The sequence below is a fragment of the Mercenaria mercenaria genome, chromosome 9 (genome assembly GCF_021730395.1).
Source record: "Mercenaria mercenaria strain notata chromosome 9, MADL_Memer_1, whole genome shotgun sequence".
NCBI classification, from domain to species: Eukaryota; Metazoa; Mollusca; class Bivalvia; order Venerida; family Veneridae; genus Mercenaria; species Mercenaria mercenaria.
In genome coordinates this window covers 3,017,163-3,035,516 of record NC_069369.1, presented here as the reverse complement: position 1 = coordinate 3,035,516, position 18,354 = coordinate 3,017,163, and the positions used below count along the sequence as shown (strand labels likewise).

Sequence of the window (18,354 nt, the reverse complement as noted above, 5' to 3'; positions counted from 1 at the left end):
AGCCATAGGTTCCAGCGTTAGGCCCCTGATTTAGCCCAGAAAGAGCCGAAATTTGTTTATTTTTATCTTGTGGACATGGTAGAAGTGACATTTTATATTTGATTTTAACCACACTTATACACAACTTAAGTCACAATAAGATATCAGTTCCTTTCGAAAACCGGCTAGATTCCATCATGGGTTCTGGAGTTACTGTCCCTGACAGGGGAAAAAGTTTCTAGTTTGGCCCTTTCAGCCATATAGAAGTTTCATTTATGCTTTGATTTGATACAGACTTGCACAGAATGATTATCTTGATGATTTCTAGGCCTTGATCGAAACTGTGTCATGTAGGGTCAAAAACTAGGTCATCAGGTCAAATCAAAGGAAAAGCTTGTTAACAACCTAGAGGCCACATTTATAACCCTATCTTCACGAAACTTGGTCAGAATGTTTATCTTGATGATTTCTAGGTCACATTTGAAACTGGGTCACCCCGTCAAATCAAAGGAAAAGCTTGTTAACACTCTTGAGGCAACATTTATGACCCTATTTTCATGAAACTTGGTCAGAATGTTTATCTTGATGATTCTTAGGCTAAGTGCGAAACTGGGTCATATCGAGTCAAAAACTAGGTCACCCATTCAAATTAAAGGAAAAGCTTCTTAACACTTTCGTTCATTTGATGTGCATGAAACTTGGTTAGAATGTTTGTGTGCACGAAATATCATATGAATTTTTATCTGGGTCATGTAGAGTCAAAAACTAGGTCACCAGGTCAAATCAAAGAATAAGCTTGTTTACACTCAAGAGGCCATGTTTTGGTCTAATCTTAATGAAAATTTGTATCCATGAAATCACTAGGTAAAACATGTTTACACTTTTATTGTGTTACTCACGTGAGCGACTTAGGGCCATCTTGGCCCTCTTGTTTCTAATTTTATTTTGCTTGCATGAACAGAATGAATGGCTATAATGATCTAGTATTGTGTTTGACTTACTTGCATGCTGGATGTTAGTGGTCAAGGACTGTGTGACATCATGTTACCCGGTCTCATATTGTCACCTCTACTGTTGTTTGCCACTGATTATATAAATCTGTGTTTCTCTTTCAAAATTTTGTTTATATTCATATATAAGGAGGGTGAGTTATGAAAAAAGCAATATTTGTTCAAGGTTAAGCTAGAAAATGATCTGGAGTATTGTCAGTATATACAGATGTCAGACTGGTACCAATGTTAGTGTATACAGGTGTCAGACTGGTATCAGTATATACAGGTGTCAGACTGGTACCAATGTTAGTGTATACAGGTGTCAGACTGGTACCAATATATACAGGTGTCAGACTGGTACCAATGTTAGTGTATACAGGTGTCAGACTGGTATAAGTTTAAGCTGACAAGAGTTTCCAGCCCAGTCTTGAAACCAGTTGTTGATCAGCTATTTTTAAGTGAAATTGGTCTGTAAAAATCTGAACACTGTACAACCTAAGTATAAGGAGCAGAATACTTTTAATTCAGAGGTTATGATTTCAAATGCAAGGCAATGGGAATGGGTTTTATTTTTTGCCAGATGAAAATGTTCCTTTTCTACAAATTGTTGTGGAGAAGTCGTCAAATGCTTCTTGTACCTGAACACTTTACCACTGTCAGATTCACTGTCTGTCGTTTAAATAAAGCAGCTCCTAACACAGTTAACTATATATACAGCATATGTTTTTGTTTCATTCAGCTTAAAATACATTTCCCCTTACATCATACAGTGATTTAAGACTGACAGTTTTATGTTTTACATAAGTTAACATTTTGTTATATTTTCTGATGAATCACTTGAACATCTACTTGTTTTGCAAAATGACCTGATTTTTTTTATTTTTGGCTATGGAAGTGCTTCCTTTATTTCGTATTTAATTGTTTTGATTTTTTACAATAATTATTACAGTTGGTCAACATTTTAAAGTTAATTTGATGAAATAACCATTTGCTTATTTTGAACAAAAGCATTATGGCTTGTATTTCTTCACATTTTTTTCTGATTAAAACTTGTTGTAATAATGAAATTTTGAATTGAAGTTTATATAGTTAATAAACATTTAGACAGCAATGTATTTTGGGGCGTGTTGGAAAATTCACCCAGAATCTATATTTCTGTTGGTATTTATGTTATTAACCAATTATGCCTCATTCTGTGACAAAAATAATACCCTTTAAATAAGTAATTAATTCAGCTCATGAATATATGCAATAAGAAGCAATTTTCAATAATCACATTCATTATAACAAACAAATCTGTAGCCATAACAACTGCCAGAAATTATTCATGCAGAATTATGACACATAGATCTAGTTTTTAAAAAAATATGAAATGTGAAATATTTTATTGACAAAGAAAATAAACACATTTGAGGATGTTCTTAAAACACACCCATTGCATTTGATTCTAAAGTAAAACTTTCTTCTGATCACTAATATAAACATTCTAGTTTTCATTTTTTCATTGAAGTAGTATATAACTACCAGCTGTTTCACCACCTCTGTCACAGATGTTACTCAGACAGTGTTTTACCATACTGATAATTGACACCAAATTTTATGATATACATGTAAATACAATCAAAATGAGGTTTTACAGGGGCATGATTTTATGGATTTGATTTATTATGCCCCCCTTTGAAGAAAGTGGGGTATATTGTTTTGCAGATTTCGGTCAGTCAGTATGTTGGTCGGTCCGTAAGACCAGTTGGTTTATGGAGCCTAGGATCATGAAAGTTGATAGGAAGGTTGGTCATGACCAGCAGATGACCCCTGTTGATTTTGAGGTCAGTAACTGTTGCTCTAAGGTCAAGGTCACAGTGACCTGGAACAGTTAAACCATTTCCGGATGATAACTGAAGAACACTTGGGCCTAGGATCATGAAAGTTGAAAGGGAGGTTGGCAATGACTAGCAGATGACCCCTATTGATTTTGAGGTCAGTTGCTCAAAGGTCAAGGTCACAGTGATCAGGAACAGTTAAAGAGTTTCCAGAGGATAACTCAAGAACGCTTGGACCTAGGATTATGAAAGTTGATAGGGATGTTGGCCATGACCAGCAGATGACCTATATTGATTTTGAGGTCAATAGGTCAAAGGTCAAGGACACAGTGACCCCAAACAATTAAACAGTTTGCGAGCTATAACTTGAGAATGCTTTGGCCTAGGATCACGAAACTTAATAGGGATGTTGATCATGACCAGCAGATGATCCCTATTGATTTTGAGGTAAGTTGGTCAGAGGTCAAGGTCACAGTGACCAAATAATTTCGGTTCCTTCTGCAATTACTGAATGCATCAAGGGGAGCATTTCCTATTCTACGAGCTCTTGTTATATTAAAAAGGGGGAATTTTGTTTGTTAGTTTCTTGGATCAACACTGGCAATTGATTCACAATAAATATTTATGCTACAACAGAACTAAACTTGAAGCTCTAATCACAGCATGAATACTGTGAAATCATTAATATTTATGGGGGACTAATTTTCGTGGATTTTGTGGTTGAGTCAATCCACGAAATTTAATCCCAATGAACATGTGAAATTCCCATTCATTTTATGTTCAAAAGTTGAAACCCATGAATTCATATCCCCACGACATTGCCGTTTAGGCCAAAACCACGAAATTTCATGCCCACGAAATTAAATGATTTTACAGTGTTATGGAAGGAACTGTATTTAGACCATGTATGCCACTGGCAAAGATTTTTCCCTATGTGAGTTATCTTATTGGAAATTGATCCTACGCTTCGCAACGAAAATCTGGATCGATCCCTCTACAGTAACATGTGATATACCGAATGTGATATATACTATCAAATTAAAAAATGTGTCCTTCCAGCACATGCAAAGAGCGTCTGACTTAGGATTTTTTGGAAGAATACGTTTTTTTCTTTGTGCCTAATAAACAACAACATAACTTGTCCCAACTGCAACGTCTTGCACATCAGTACAAATATTGATATATGGTATATATAAAAGCACCTAGTGAGCACAGTTCATACAAATAAATATAGGAGGCCTCCTATCCAAGAGGAGGAGATTTACTTATAATACAATACAATATAGGCAGTGTTGTTTTTATTCCAAAATCTACCTTTAAATTGATAGGGATTTGATCCTATGTGTAGCGACGAAATCGGGATCGATCCCTCTACGGTAACACGCAATCGATATACCTAATGAGATATTTAATATAAAATTAAAAAATGTGTCCTTCTGTGCTGTCATTAGACAGTTCTTTTCAAATGTTATGGGATGAGTTGAAGTTGGATTGATTCCTGATTGAGGCAGTGACTTATTTCATATTAGGGGTAAAAAAAAATTGTTTGTTTCCAGTATCCCAACCTACCCTAAATTTTTGGCCGGATCCTAAATGTTTTTATGGCCTTGGAGAATATTTTTTTCAACTTTTTTACAAAAAATTGCAAAACTGCACTTTTTATGCTTTAAACATGCTCAGTGATGTTAAAAATCAACTTACTGATGCTCTAAAGGCATAACCCTCTTGTTTTTATTAGCTCACCTGTCACATAGTGACAAGGTGAGCTTTTGTGATCACGCAGCGTCCGTCGTCCGTGCGTCCGTCCGTAAACTTTTGCTTGTGACCACTCTAGAGGTCACATTTTTTGTGGGATCTTTATGAAAGTTGGTCAGAATGTTCATCTTGATGATATCTAGGTCAAGTTCAAAACTGGGTCACGTGCAGTCAAAAACTAGGTCAGTAGGTCTAAAAATAGAAAAACCTTGTGACCTCTCTAGAGGCCATATATTTCACAAGATCTTCATGAAAATTGGTCAGAACGTTCACCTTGATGATATCTAGGTCAAATTTGAAACTGGGTCATGTGCCATCAAAAACTAGGTCAGTAGGTCAAATAATAGAAAAACCTTGTGACCTCTCTAAAGGCCATATTTTTCATGGGATCTGTATGAAAGTTGGTCTGAATGTTCATCTTGATGATATCTAGGTCAAGTTCGAAACTGGGTCACGTGAGATCAAAAACTAGGTCAGTAGATCTAAAAATAGAAAAACCTTGTGACCTCTCTAGAGGCCATATATTTCATGAGATCTTCATTAAAATTGGTCAGAATGTTCACCTTGATGATATCTAGGTCAAGTTCGAAAGTGGGTCACGTGCCTTCAAAAACTAGGTCAGTAGTCAAATAATAGAAAACCTTGTGACCTCTCTAGAGGCCATATTTTTCATGGGATCTGTATGAAAGTTGGTCTGAATGTTCATCTTGATGATATCTAAGTCAAGTTCGAAAGTGGATCACGTGCCTTCAAAAACTAGGTCAGTAGGTCAAATAATAGAAAAACCTTGTGACCTCTCTAAAGGCCATATTTTTCATGGGATCTGTATGAAAGTTGGTCTGAATGTTCATCTTGATGATATCTAGGTCAAATTCGAAACAGGGTCATGTGCGGTCAAAAACTAGGTCAGAAGGTCTAAAAATAGAAAAACCTTGTGACCTCTCTAGAGGACATACTTGTGAATGGATCTCCATAAAAATTGGTCAGAATGTTCATCTTGATGATATCTCGGTCAAGTTTGAAAGTGGGTCACGTGCCATCAAAAAGTAGGTCAGTAGGTCAAATAATGAAAAAACGTTGTGACCTCTCTAGAGGCCATAATTTTCATGGGATCTGTATGAAAGTTGGTCTGAATGTTTATCTTGATGATATATAGGTCAGGTTTGAAACTGGGTCAACTGCAATCAAAAACTAGGTCATTAGGTCTTGAAATAGAAAAACCTTGTGACCTCTCTAGAGGCCATACCCTTGAATGGATCTTCATGAAAATTGGTCAGAATGTTCATCTTGATGATATCTAGGTCAAGTTTGAAACTGGGTCATGTGCGGTCAAAAGCTAGGTCAGTAGGTCAAATAATAAAAAAACCTTGTGACCTCTCTAGAGGCCATACTTTTCATGGGATCTGTATGAAAGTTGGTCTGAATGATCATCTTGATGATATCTAGGTCAAGTTTGAAACCGGGTCAACTGCGGTCAAAAACTAGGTCAGTAGGTCTAAAATTATTAAAATCTTTTGATCTCTCTAGAGGCCATATTTTTCAATGGATCTTCATGAACATTGATCTGAATGTTCACCTTGATGATATCTAGGTCAATTTCGAAACTGGATCATGTGTGGTCAAAAACTAGGCCAGTAGGTATAAAATAGAAAAACCTTGTGACCTCTCTAGAGGCCATATTTTTCATGAGATCTTCATGAAAATTAGTGAGAATCTCCACCTAGATGATATCTAGGTAAAGTTCAAAACAGGGTCACGTACCTTCGAAAAATAGGTCAATAGGTCAAATAATAGAAAAACCTTGTGACCTCTCTAGAGACCATATTTTTCAATGGATTTTCATGAAAATTGGTCAGAATTTTTATCTTGATAATATCTAGGTCAAGTTCAAAACTGGGTCACATGAGCTCAAAAACTAGGTCGCTATGTCAAATAATAGAAAAAACGACGTCATACTCAAAACTGGGTCATGTGGGAAGAGGTGAGCGATTCAGGACCATCATGGTCCTCTTGTTCATTTTTTGACACAGAAATATTTTCTGAAAAGTCTCCCTTAATAAAACAAAATTCAAAAAAAAAAAAAAAAATCCAACTAACCTACCCAAATTATTTTGAGGATGTTACCGGAAACAAAGAATTTTTTTAGGCCTTACCATATGATAATTATAGTGGAAATTTTTCCAGCTCCTATGATTTTGAAAGAGTATATTTTCCCTCAGAGTCTGTATATGTTTCTAAAGTGTCCTGTGAAAGCTAACTGGCCTCTAGTATGTTGTTACCCATAGGTCAGGGAAAAAGCTATTTTGCAACATTTTATTTTGTAATTAGAATATCCCATATTGAATTGAGTTTAAGCCTTCTATTACAGATGCGGACAAGAATGATACTAGTAAAATATCAAGATTTTGTGCTGTATAAATTTACATATATCATATATAATACAGACTAATTAAAATCAAATTTTAATATAGTTGAATATGATACATACATGTGAGTGCTTTTAAGTATCTAAATATAATTTGCTAACACAGCCAATAATGTACAATATGAAAAAATTCGCATAATTATACATTTATATATAAGTTATTAAGATTTTTTGTTCAGTCCATATATTATCATTTAAATTGTTTGAAAATCCTGAGCTTGCCAGCTTAACTCAGTAGGGACGGGGAAGATCTACGGATGTGGGGTTGTGAGTTCAGTCCCCGGGTGGGGCGTATGTTCTCTGCCATTACATAACTCCCGGGTGGGGCGTATGTTCTCTGCCATTACATAACTCCCGGGTGGGGCGTATGTTCTCTGCCATTACATAACTCCCAGGTGGGGCGTATGTTCTCTGCCATTACATAACTCCCGGGTGAGGCGTATGTTCTCTGCCATTACATAACTCCCGGTTGAGGCGTATGTTCTCTGCCATTACATAACTCCCGGGTGAGGCGTATGTTCTCTGCCATTACATAACTCCCGGGTGAGGCGTATGTTTTCTGCCATTACATAACTGAAATACTGCTGAAAAAGGGCTTTAAGGCAAATAAAAATTCTGAGGTAAAACTTGTTTACAGTTTTTTTTGCAAAAAAGATTTGAAATCTATTTTTAGCTCACCTGATCACTCGATGTCCGGCGTCTGTCTGTCGTCTGTCTGTCCGTTAACATTTAGCTTGTGTATGCGATAGAGGCTGTATTTTTCAACTGATCTTCATAAAAATTGGTCAGAGTGATAAAGAGGTCAAAAACTAGGTCACTAGGTCAAATTAAAGAAAAATCTTGTGTATGGGATAGAGGCTGTTTTTTTCAATTGATTTTTAGCCCACCATCATCATGATGGAGGGCTATTCAAATCACTCTGCGTCCGTGGTCCGTCCGTCCGTTAACAATTTCTCGTTATCGCATCTCCTCAGAAACTACTGGGGGGATTTTGACTAAACTTTGTCAGAATGATGTATTGGTATCCTAGTTGTGTCCCCCTGAAAATCAGACTGGTTCAACAATTGTTTAGTGAGTTATGGCCCTTTGTTTATTTCTATAATTTACATAGATTTATATAGGGAAAAACTTTGAAAAATCTTCTTGTCCAAAACCACAGAGCCTAGGGCTTTGATATTTGGTATGAAGCATCATCTAGTGGTCCTCTACCAAGCTGATTCAAATTCTTTCCCTGGGGTCTAATATGACCTTGCCCCGGGGGTCACATGGTTTATATAGACTTATGGGTGGACGGATAGCTCAGTGGTTTGCACACTGGCCTTCCAATCCTGAGGTCGGGGGTTCGATCCCCGGCAGCTACTCGGGAATTTTCAGAAACGCTTTCCAGTGTTTCCCACCCAACTAGAGGTGTACTGGTCAGGAACCCAGGCAATCCTTGCGTGTATCAGTGCTATACACTGGGCGCGTTAAAGAACCAGGCTGTCTATTCGAAACGAGCTAGGCTAAGTTAGCCGGACAAGCCTGTATCTGATTTCTGATCTCTCTGTCGTGGGGGCTTTGTTTCACTCTGTCCCTCTGGTCAGATCGCTCTGTGTCTGTACTAGTAGAGGATGAATTATGCGCCCTGTGTGGCTGCATTTGAACTATGTAAAGCGCCTTTGAACGTGAAATTGGTCATGAAAAGGGCGCTATATAAATCTGGTATAATAATAATAATAATAATAATATAGGGAAAAACTTTGAAAAACCTCTTATTCAAAGCTACAGGGCCTAGGGCTTTGATATTTTGTATGTGACATCATCTAGTGGTCTTCTACTAAGATTGTTCAAATATCCCCCTAGGGTCAAATATGGCCCCGCCCCGGGGGTCACATGGTTTACATAGACTTATATAGGGAAAAACTTAAAATCTTCTTGTCCAAACCACAAAGCCTAGGGCTTTGGCATTTGTAATGTAGCATCATCTAGTGGTTCTCTACCAAGTTTGTTAAAATTATCCCCTTAGGGTCAAACATGGCCCCGCCCTGGGGGTTACATGGTTCATATAGACTTATATAGGGAAAAAGCTTTTAAAATCTTCTTGTCAATAACATACAACATTCAAATTTGGACCACATGTATGGTTTTGCGTGGCAAGATGAACCTTGACATGAGTTGACCTTGATTTTGACCTAGTGACCTACTTTCACATTTCTCAAGCTACAGCCTTCAAATTTGGACCACGTACATATTTCTTTGTTCCGAAATGAAATTTGACCTTGATTTGACCTAGTGACCTACTTTCACATTTCTCAAGCTACAGCCTTCAAATTTGGACCACTTGCATAGTTTTGTGTACCGAAATGAACTTTGACCTGAAGATTGACCTAGTGACCTACTTTCACATTTCTGTAGCTACAGGCTTCAAATTTAGACCACATGCATAGGATTGTGTACCGAAAGAAACTTTGACCTTGACATTGACCTAGTGACCTACTTTCACATTTTTGAAGGTACAGGCTTCAAATTTTGACCACATGCATAGATTTGTGTTCTGAAATGAAGTTTGACCTTGATTTTGACCTAGTGACCTACTTTCACATTTCTCAAGCTACAGCCTTCAAATTTGGACCACTTGCATAGTTTTGTGTATCAAAATAAACTTTGACCTTAAGATTGACCTAGTGACCTTCTTTCAAATTTCTCAAACTACAGCCTTCAAACTTGATGCACATGCATAGTTTTGTGTACAAAGAACTTTGTCCTTGTGACCTACATTCACATTTCTCAAGCTACAGCTTTCAAATTTGGACCACATGCATGGACCATATGCACAGTGTTGTGTACGGAAATGAGCTAGTCAATAAGTTTTGAAATTTGGAACACTCAAAAATGGCACATTGGTGGGCGCCAAGATCACTCTGTGATCTCTTGTTATGAAATTTGGTCAGGATGATTGCCTTAATGAAATCTAGGTCAAATTTGAATATGGGTCATCTGAGGTCAAAAACCAGGTCACTTGGTCAAATCAAAGAAAAACTTGTGTATGTAATAGAGGCTGTATTTTTCAGTTGATCTTCATGAATTTTGGTCAGAATGATTGCCTTGATAAAATCTAAGTCGAGTTTGAACATGGGTCATCTAGGGTAAAAAACTAGGTCATATCTAAGAAAATGCTTGTTTTATCGCAAGATACCAATTTTTTGGTCCAGTCTTAATGAAAATTGGTCAGAATATTTGTTTCCATGAAATCACTAGGTCAAACATGTTTTACACTGTTATGGTGTGTTTCTTAGGTGAGCGACCTAGGGCCATCTTGGCCCTCTTGTTTGTTTACCAGTTAACAGCTGTTTGTTTCATATAAGTATTTTAAAATATCATTTTCATATAATAGTTTGTCTGTCTAACTGAGACAGAGGACAGTTTTCCTAATTTATCTGGCTGTGAAATAAAACTTAAATAATTACATCCAGACTTGTACCATGCATCAATTTTACTATGCTCAGCATAATGTAGTTAAAAAAAGAAGACAACTTAGCATGTCACTCCTAAGGTCATGTGATAAATTTACAGCTTCATTGGTGGAAGTAGACCTAGACAGGCACATGACTAGAACCACGGACTTTCTGCAGGCTAGCAGACATAAAACGATCAACTCTTCCAATGCTTAACCCTGACCCTGCTAAATTTCTATAATAAACTTGTCTCTCTTTCAAAATTTGGACAGTACCATTAAGTGTTAAAAGAGATGCTACCAAAAAGATACTGACTGAATAGCGACCAGTGCAGATCATGATCAGACTGCACAGATGTGCTGGCTGATCATGATCGACACTGGTCGCAAAGACGGAATTAATCATGTTCAGCATGATAAGGGTTAAACCTACTGCAGTGAAGAGTTGATGATTTCTTGTCTATGATAACTGTCTATTAAGAGATAGATTATAGAAGAGTTACTGTACTGACCTAGATTTTTTATATTGTATTTTACTGGCAGGTTGTCAATCTGAATTGGTGGCCATTATGTCGTGATTGTCTCTTCTATACTGTCAGTGTAGCTGCTCTTGCTGTAGTTATCCTCGACGAAAAAGTGTTCTGGTATGTATAAGTGGTAGGAGTGGACGTGTTGAGAACAGTTTTACCCTTAAATGTTATTACTATTATTCCTAAGCATTTAGTGTGTCTGTGCTGCTTCTGAAAAAAAATTGGGCCAGATTTCATTGAAACTTCACAGGAGTGATTGGTATGGTAAGACATGTTGTACATTTCTTCAGCACTTACCGCTGTGATACGTGGACGGCCCCCATGAAGGTCATTTTGAGTAAAACTTGTCTAGATTGCTCCTTACTATTGGTGGGAATGGAATGTAACTTCATAGGAATGATTAGTCTTTTCATCTTGGACTCAAGAAACGTTTTAAAAATCTATTTAAAAAGGTATTTGCCAGCAGTATATAAAAAAAACTTAAAACTCCTGCATGGTCAGCCTTTTTTCATAAACTTTGTATTTCATATATATTTCAATTATGGTATTTCCAGTTGTAAAAATTATTCAGTGTTATGAAAGGCTTTACCATGACTGAAATACCATGATTGTCAAATAGAATAAACTTATCTTTAGGCATTCCTTCCTCTTTAACATTTAGGTTCATTTCTATTTCTTAGAAAAATACATGCCTTATTAAGATTAATGCATGGGGAGGTATGTTCTTTTTTTTTTCAAAAAAAAAAATTAAAAAAATTCCTTGCAGTATTTTTCAAAATTAAAAAAAAGTGCCAACTTTGACTCCTGAAGACCTTTAGACTGATGTATTTTTTCGTAATTAGGGCAAAATTCTTGAAAAATCCCTGTTACGAAATTGATGAAAATAGCAGGTAAAGGGAGGTAGTCACCTTGTTTTACACCAAAAGTAAGCTATTTACAATATATGATATGACATATCACTTTATTTGTTTTAATAAGAGAATATGATAAATTTGCAGCATGCTTAATTTTCACATAAATGTAACAAAAAAATGTCATTCAAATGTCTGGACGACTGACAAAAACACCTGTTTCATTTCATGAAGGTGATAAGTTACTTAATAATGTATGATTGTATATTACAGGTATGAAGCTGTGATATTTATTGTACTATACCTAGTCTACATTCTGCTCATGTATTTTAACACATCGCTGGAGATGTGGTTAGTGCCAAAGTTCAAATGTTGTGGTGTTCACAATCGTGCAGAGAACCTTGATGTTGTTGTCATGGTTACTAGATCAAAAGAGAATGAGCGTTTTCTGAAAACCAATGGGGCAACCAATGAGAGCCTGCTCATGGAGTCCAAGTTTATTGGACAAGGTATTGCACAATTTACCTCATGTATTGAGGTAGTTCTGCACGTTTGATAAACCAGATGTGATGGCATAACGTCATTTATCCGGAAAACTTGGAATAAAGCCTGGATTCGGCGTACGGAAACAAAAATCATTTTATGAATTAATAGCAACCTATGAGAAAATTTATTACAATGGCACAGTTATTGTCTTTCTAAAGTTGAAATATGATATTAAAACATCTGACACGTTAAAAATTCAAAATAATGTCTTAAAATTAGCGTGAAAAATGCGATTCACTTTTATCATGGTCAAATATCTCAAAATTAAGCACAAGGACCTATACATTTTATTTCACCACATTATAGGCCATATGTTTATTTACAACTGTGGGAAGTTTCATTAAATTCTACATTGTAGAAAAAATTCTGTTATGAAAGTTATGATTTTCCCATAGACTTCCATTACGAAAAATTGCTTGAGATGTAATTTTTTCAAATCAGTCTAGCAAAAAATCAAGCACACGACCCTATCTTTTTTATTTGCTGAATTTTCTAGGTATATTCTGAAGTTTTAAAAAATCAGAGTTTAATCAAGTTCTACATTGTAGAAAAAATTTCGATCCAAACGTGCAGAACTACCTTAATGTGACAAGGCATATTTTCTGACAGATTTTACATGCAGTTTTAGTTTAGTTTAATCATATTTTATTGCTTAAGAAATACGGCAATACAATTCTATACAATACATGCAAATAAATCAGCAAACAAACAAAAGGAAGAATAAACACATGTAGTAATAACGCGAATATCAAAAGCAAACGTGTTGGGCCACAAGTTATACCAACATTAGCGGACGGCCCTTCCCTATAGTCAGACATAAAGAACAAGACTTAAAAGATTTTTGTAGTGTCGTCAGGCTATTTATACGTTATAATAGCAGAAAATGTAAAAAAGAAAGTTCTAAAAATGAAAAGACAAAAATATTGGAATGAATCTAAAAAGGCAAAGGATACATAGCACTGAAAAGTATTCATTCATACTGAATGGTAAAGAAAATAAGTAAATATTGGCTTCCGAAAAAAACCCCAAAAAAACATTGTTAACACAAACAACATATTAACCACAAAAACAAACATGCAGACCTGAGTAAACCAAAAAAAAAAATATATATCTGGGTCTAGTTGTTCAAAACTTTAACAGACTGTTAAACTAATGGCCTGTTGAATTTTTATTCAAAATACTTGTCTTGGTGGAAAACACTAGTACGATGTTTTAATTTTACCCTAAAGACATTTTACTGTTCATAATCCTTAAGTCAAAAATTTGTTTTTCTAAGTTTTCTAAAATGTTGAAATATTACTCGAAAAGTTAATCGACTGTTAGCTTAATCAACTGTTAAAGTTTCGAACAACTGGGCCCTGAGCTTTCTGATTGGGAAGTTGGCTTTCCAGTTTATTTTTTCCTGGAGAAATCTCAATGTTGAATGAAATATTGATTATTAAAAGCAAATTTTGAGCAGTTTGAATTGAGGGAGAAAAAAAGTTAAACATGTTGTATTGTAATATGAAAGAGTTGTTTGCATTTTCATTGAAGCAAGACCATTGTCAGGATACTGGTTATATGACCCAGGGAAGTGCCTACGCCTTTAGTATCTTGAGCAATGGTTTGGGTCCAATCGCTAAGGTGACAATGTCTTAGACTAGCTGACAAACGATGTAGAATGTCCTTTGTTAAAACGTAAAGCTGGTGAGACCAAATATCTCAGATATAGAATTTTCCTCTGGCTACCTTGCCTAAATGATTCGTGTACCAATGATTCGTAAATGATTTTAATTATGAGCTAGACAATTTCAGGGATCAGGCAAATCACTAAATGTTTCAGACTAACAATTTTCAATTAGCTCAAACTCCTATAGGCTGGAGACTCTATACTTGACTGGTCTTTTTGTTGAAGTTCCCGTCAGACAATGTCTTTGAATCAACAACATACGAGTCCTATCGCATAGATGCTCGGCCTCTGTCCTCTCAACTCTATATGAATGCCCTGATTCCTGGATGCTCAGCGCCTATATGCTATCATATATAGCATTCAACTACCATATAGGTATATCCCCGATGCCTTGGCTGTACTTCGCCAATAATGCTGAATCGTCTATAAGCTGGATCCCTCCTACTATCTCAGTAGATTACCAAACTCCGGGTCTCTGTCTCAGCTTCCCGATGCTCAGCCTATATATGCTATGGTCTATAGCATTCAATTACCTTTAAGGTAAAACTCCTATGCGCTGGCCCTATAGCTCGAAACCTTATCGAAATTCTGCTACTCTTCTTTAGTCTAAGAACTTCCAAAGTCTTCTTTTTAATAATTTATCCGCCCTGACAGGGTAACTGCAATAGTCTCCTTCTCAAGGTACTGGGATAAATTATTAGTTGAATCCTCGATGTGTCTTCTTCAACTGCTGGATACCGAATGAGCTCTCTATCATTCATCTACCTATTTATACCCCAGCAGACGTGCTATTTTTAGAACTTGTTTCTGATAGGTCCAAATTTATACATTGTGTCTTACAACGAGTACCTGCTCTATCAAATATCTGGTTCCCTTTAATTTTTGTATATGGCATAATGTGCGAAGCTGGGACCCAGTCATTCACATAATGAACCCAAATCAGCCACAAATGACCCAAATTCTATTAATTACAGCAATTCAACAATAATTATAGCAACGACAACATGAAAAGGGAGTCAATCACTATCTGTGCTTATGTGTTACGTTATCAGTATATCAGATATACAAATTATTCTGACAATAGCCCCCTTCTCAAGAAAATACTCTAAGTTTTTCATAAACATGAAGAATAATTTGTAAACAAATCTCTTTTTTGTTTTTTGTTTTTTTTTGTTTTTGTTTTTACTATTTCTTGATTTTTTGTGTTAAAATCAGTCACATCATATTCTGTTTCAAGTAATCAATTATTGTCTACTTAAATAATCAGCGCATACATTTTCTGTACCTTTAATAGATTCAATTTTGAATCTGTAACACTGCAAAAACAATGCCCATCTCATAATTCTTGAGCTTTCTACTTTACATTTCTGTATGTAACTCAATGGGGCATGATCAGTCTGCAGGATGAACTCACTGCCGTACAAATACTTCTGAAATTTCTTAACACCAAACACTATTGACAAACATTCTCTTTCAATTACCGAATAGTTCCTCTCTCTTTGGAGCAATTTCTTACTGGCATATGCTATGGGAAATTGTCCATCTTCATACCTCTGAAGAAGTGCTGCTCCAACCCCAGTATCTGAAGCATCACACTGTAATATAAAAGGTCGTGAAAAGTCTGGTAACCGTAAAATAGGTGCTTGTGTAAGCAAGGTTTTCAAAGTATGAAAAGCTTTGGCATGTTGTTCCTCCCATACTACAGTATTAGGTTTCCCTTTCTTGATTAAGTCGGTCAGTGGTGCTGCAACTTCGGAGTATGATGCTATAAATTTTCTATAATAACCAGTTAGGCCAAGGAAACTCCGCACTTGTCTCTTAGTCTTAGGTTCTTCTGCATTCTTTATACGCTCTAATTTATCATCTTCCATCTCCAGCTGATCATTTCCGACCTTATGCCCAGTGAATGAAACATTATCATATCCTATGAGACACTTTGATGGTTTTAGTGTAAGCTTTGCATCTCTAACCCTCTTAAAAATATTTTATAACATTGAGACATGTGTGTCCTACGTTATGGTGTGACCTAAAATATCGTCTACATAATTGTCAGCATGTTTGCATCCTGTCAATAATTTTCGCATCATTTTATTAAATGTAGCACCAGAATTTATCATACCAAATGGCATTTTTCGGAACTGGAAACTTCCCTCAGATGTTGTGAAGGCTGTCAAGTGCCTAGATTGCTTCTCGACAGGAATCTGCCAGTAACCTTTGCTGAGGTCTAATTTTGTGAAGAATTTATCTCCATGAAGTTTTGACCGAATATCTTCATCATTTCCCATAGGCTCCGTATCAAATTTAGTTATAGAATTCAACCGCCTAAAATCAATACAAAATCTGTTTGTATTATCTTTCTTTTTCACCATAACGATGGGGGAGTTGTATGCAGAGGTGGCAGGTTCAATAATTCCAGCGTTTAACATCTGTTGAACCTCTTGGTTAACCTCATTACGTTTCGCATATGGTATGGGGTATTGTTTGACTCTAACAGGTTCTGTGGTTGTAAGTTCGACCTTATGTTCTTCAAGATTCGTCGTTCCAGGATTTTCTGTGAAAATGTCTTGATATTGTTTTATAAGCGACTTAATTTCAGTAATTTGGCTTTCAGACAAATGAGGATTAATTTGTACATTTTCATATGTTTCTGGCCCTCCTATTCTGACAAGGTCGAGCAAATTTTCGTCATCAACTACCCCAGTCTCTGTGCTAACATCGGCCTCGATCACGGCGACACTTCCTGCAAAAATATCTTGTCTTTCTTCGTACTTTTTGAGTAAATTGATATGGTAAAGCCCTATCTTGTCACCGACTTTTACTTTAAAATCCATTTTGTTGACCACATCAACTACTTCATAAGGTCCTTTCCACTGAAGCATTAACTTATTGTGGTTAGTTGGTAAAAGTAACAGCACTTTATCCCCGACCTTTAAATTTCTGTTTCTGGCACTCTTGTCGTAATGGTGTTTGTACGTTTCTTGTGCTGAATGAAGACTTTCTCTAGCTACCTTACATGTTTCCTCCAGCCTATTCCGTAAGTCTAATACATACTCATATGTGTTTCTCGTTTCTGGTGTTTCAGCTTCAGTCCAAAGTTCTTTAAGTACTTGCATAGGTCCTCTGACTGTCCTGCCATAGAGAAGTTCAAATGGTGAGAATCCTGTACTTGCCTGTGGAACCTCTCGATATGCAAACAGTACAGCTGACAAGTATCTATCCCAGTCTTTTGGTTTTTCCTGACACATCTTTTTCAACATACTCTTTAAAATACCATTCATACGCTCACAAAAACCATTGCACTTTGGGTTATATGGAGTTGTGAACAATTGTTTCAGGCTGATCAGCCTACAAACTTCTTCCATCAGCTGTGAGGTAAACTGACTTCCTCTGTCACTTAAGATTTCGGATGGAAATCCTACTCTGGAAAATATATCTAGCAAAGCTTCAGCCACCCGTTCTGTCTCAATCCTAGGTAATGCAACTGCCTCAGGATATCTTGTGGCATAGTCGACCACGGTAAGAATATACCGATTTCCTTTTTCTGAAGTAGGAGCAATAGGTCCTATTAAATCCACAGCCACCCGATGAAATGGTGTCTCCATTATTGGCATATCTCCCAATGGAACCTTTCTAACTTTTCCTTTTGGGATCATTTTCTGACATATATCACACGACCTACAAAACCTTGTGACATCACTAGTTAACCCAGGCCAGTAAAAACTTGTTTGTATCCTATCAACTGTCTTTCTTATTGATAGGTGTCCTCCAACTATTGATTCATGAGCTAAAGACATAACCCTTTTTCTGAATTGAGTTGGAACTACAATCTGCTTTATCTCTTTGACAGCCTTTTTTTTCTTCGAAGGTTCTATACAATACATCCTTCTTGACTTCGTACATAAATGTAAACCCACTCTTTGTCTTCATTTCCTTTTTATCAGAGGCATACGTCCACAGCTTTCCTAAGGTATTGTCCTCCTTCTGAGCTTTTTTTAAACGTTCGACATTAAGTTCATCATGTTTAGGTTCTGTGACCTTCAAAGGTTTTATTGACTGTTTTTCTTTCTCAGCCTGTGCTCTTGTTACCACAGCTGCAACAATGTTTTCTTTTGATGGAGACTGTTCTCCATCCCTACTACTCCAGTTAATGTCTGGTCTATCAGAAGCCCCTTTTATATTTCCTATAACTAAGTCGCAGATCAAAGTTGTCAACACCATGGCTTCAACTTCTCCTGTAAAATATGGTGTATCAACCTGTATCCTTGCTGAAGGAACTATCCTTGTACGCCCATCAATTGCAACCATAAGATACTTCTTATCTAACATTTGATTCTCTGATACGAAATCTTTCCTG

The 18,354-nt window shown here is 36.4% G+C and overlaps 1 protein-coding gene across 1 annotated transcript in view; it reads left to right on the top strand.

The window, feature by feature from the left end:
- Positions 1-18,354, top strand: part of LOC123546367 (probable sodium/potassium/calcium exchanger CG1090) — a 63,000-nt gene that overhangs the window by 19,375 nt on the left and 25,271 nt on the right. The window contains exons 5-6 of the mRNA XM_045332571.2: positions 10,948-11,048; positions 12,059-12,294. Of these exons, the coding sequence (XP_045188506.2) occupies positions 10,948-11,048; positions 12,059-12,294 (337 nt within the window). The remainder of the gene's footprint in view (positions 1-10,947; positions 11,049-12,058; positions 12,295-18,354) is intronic.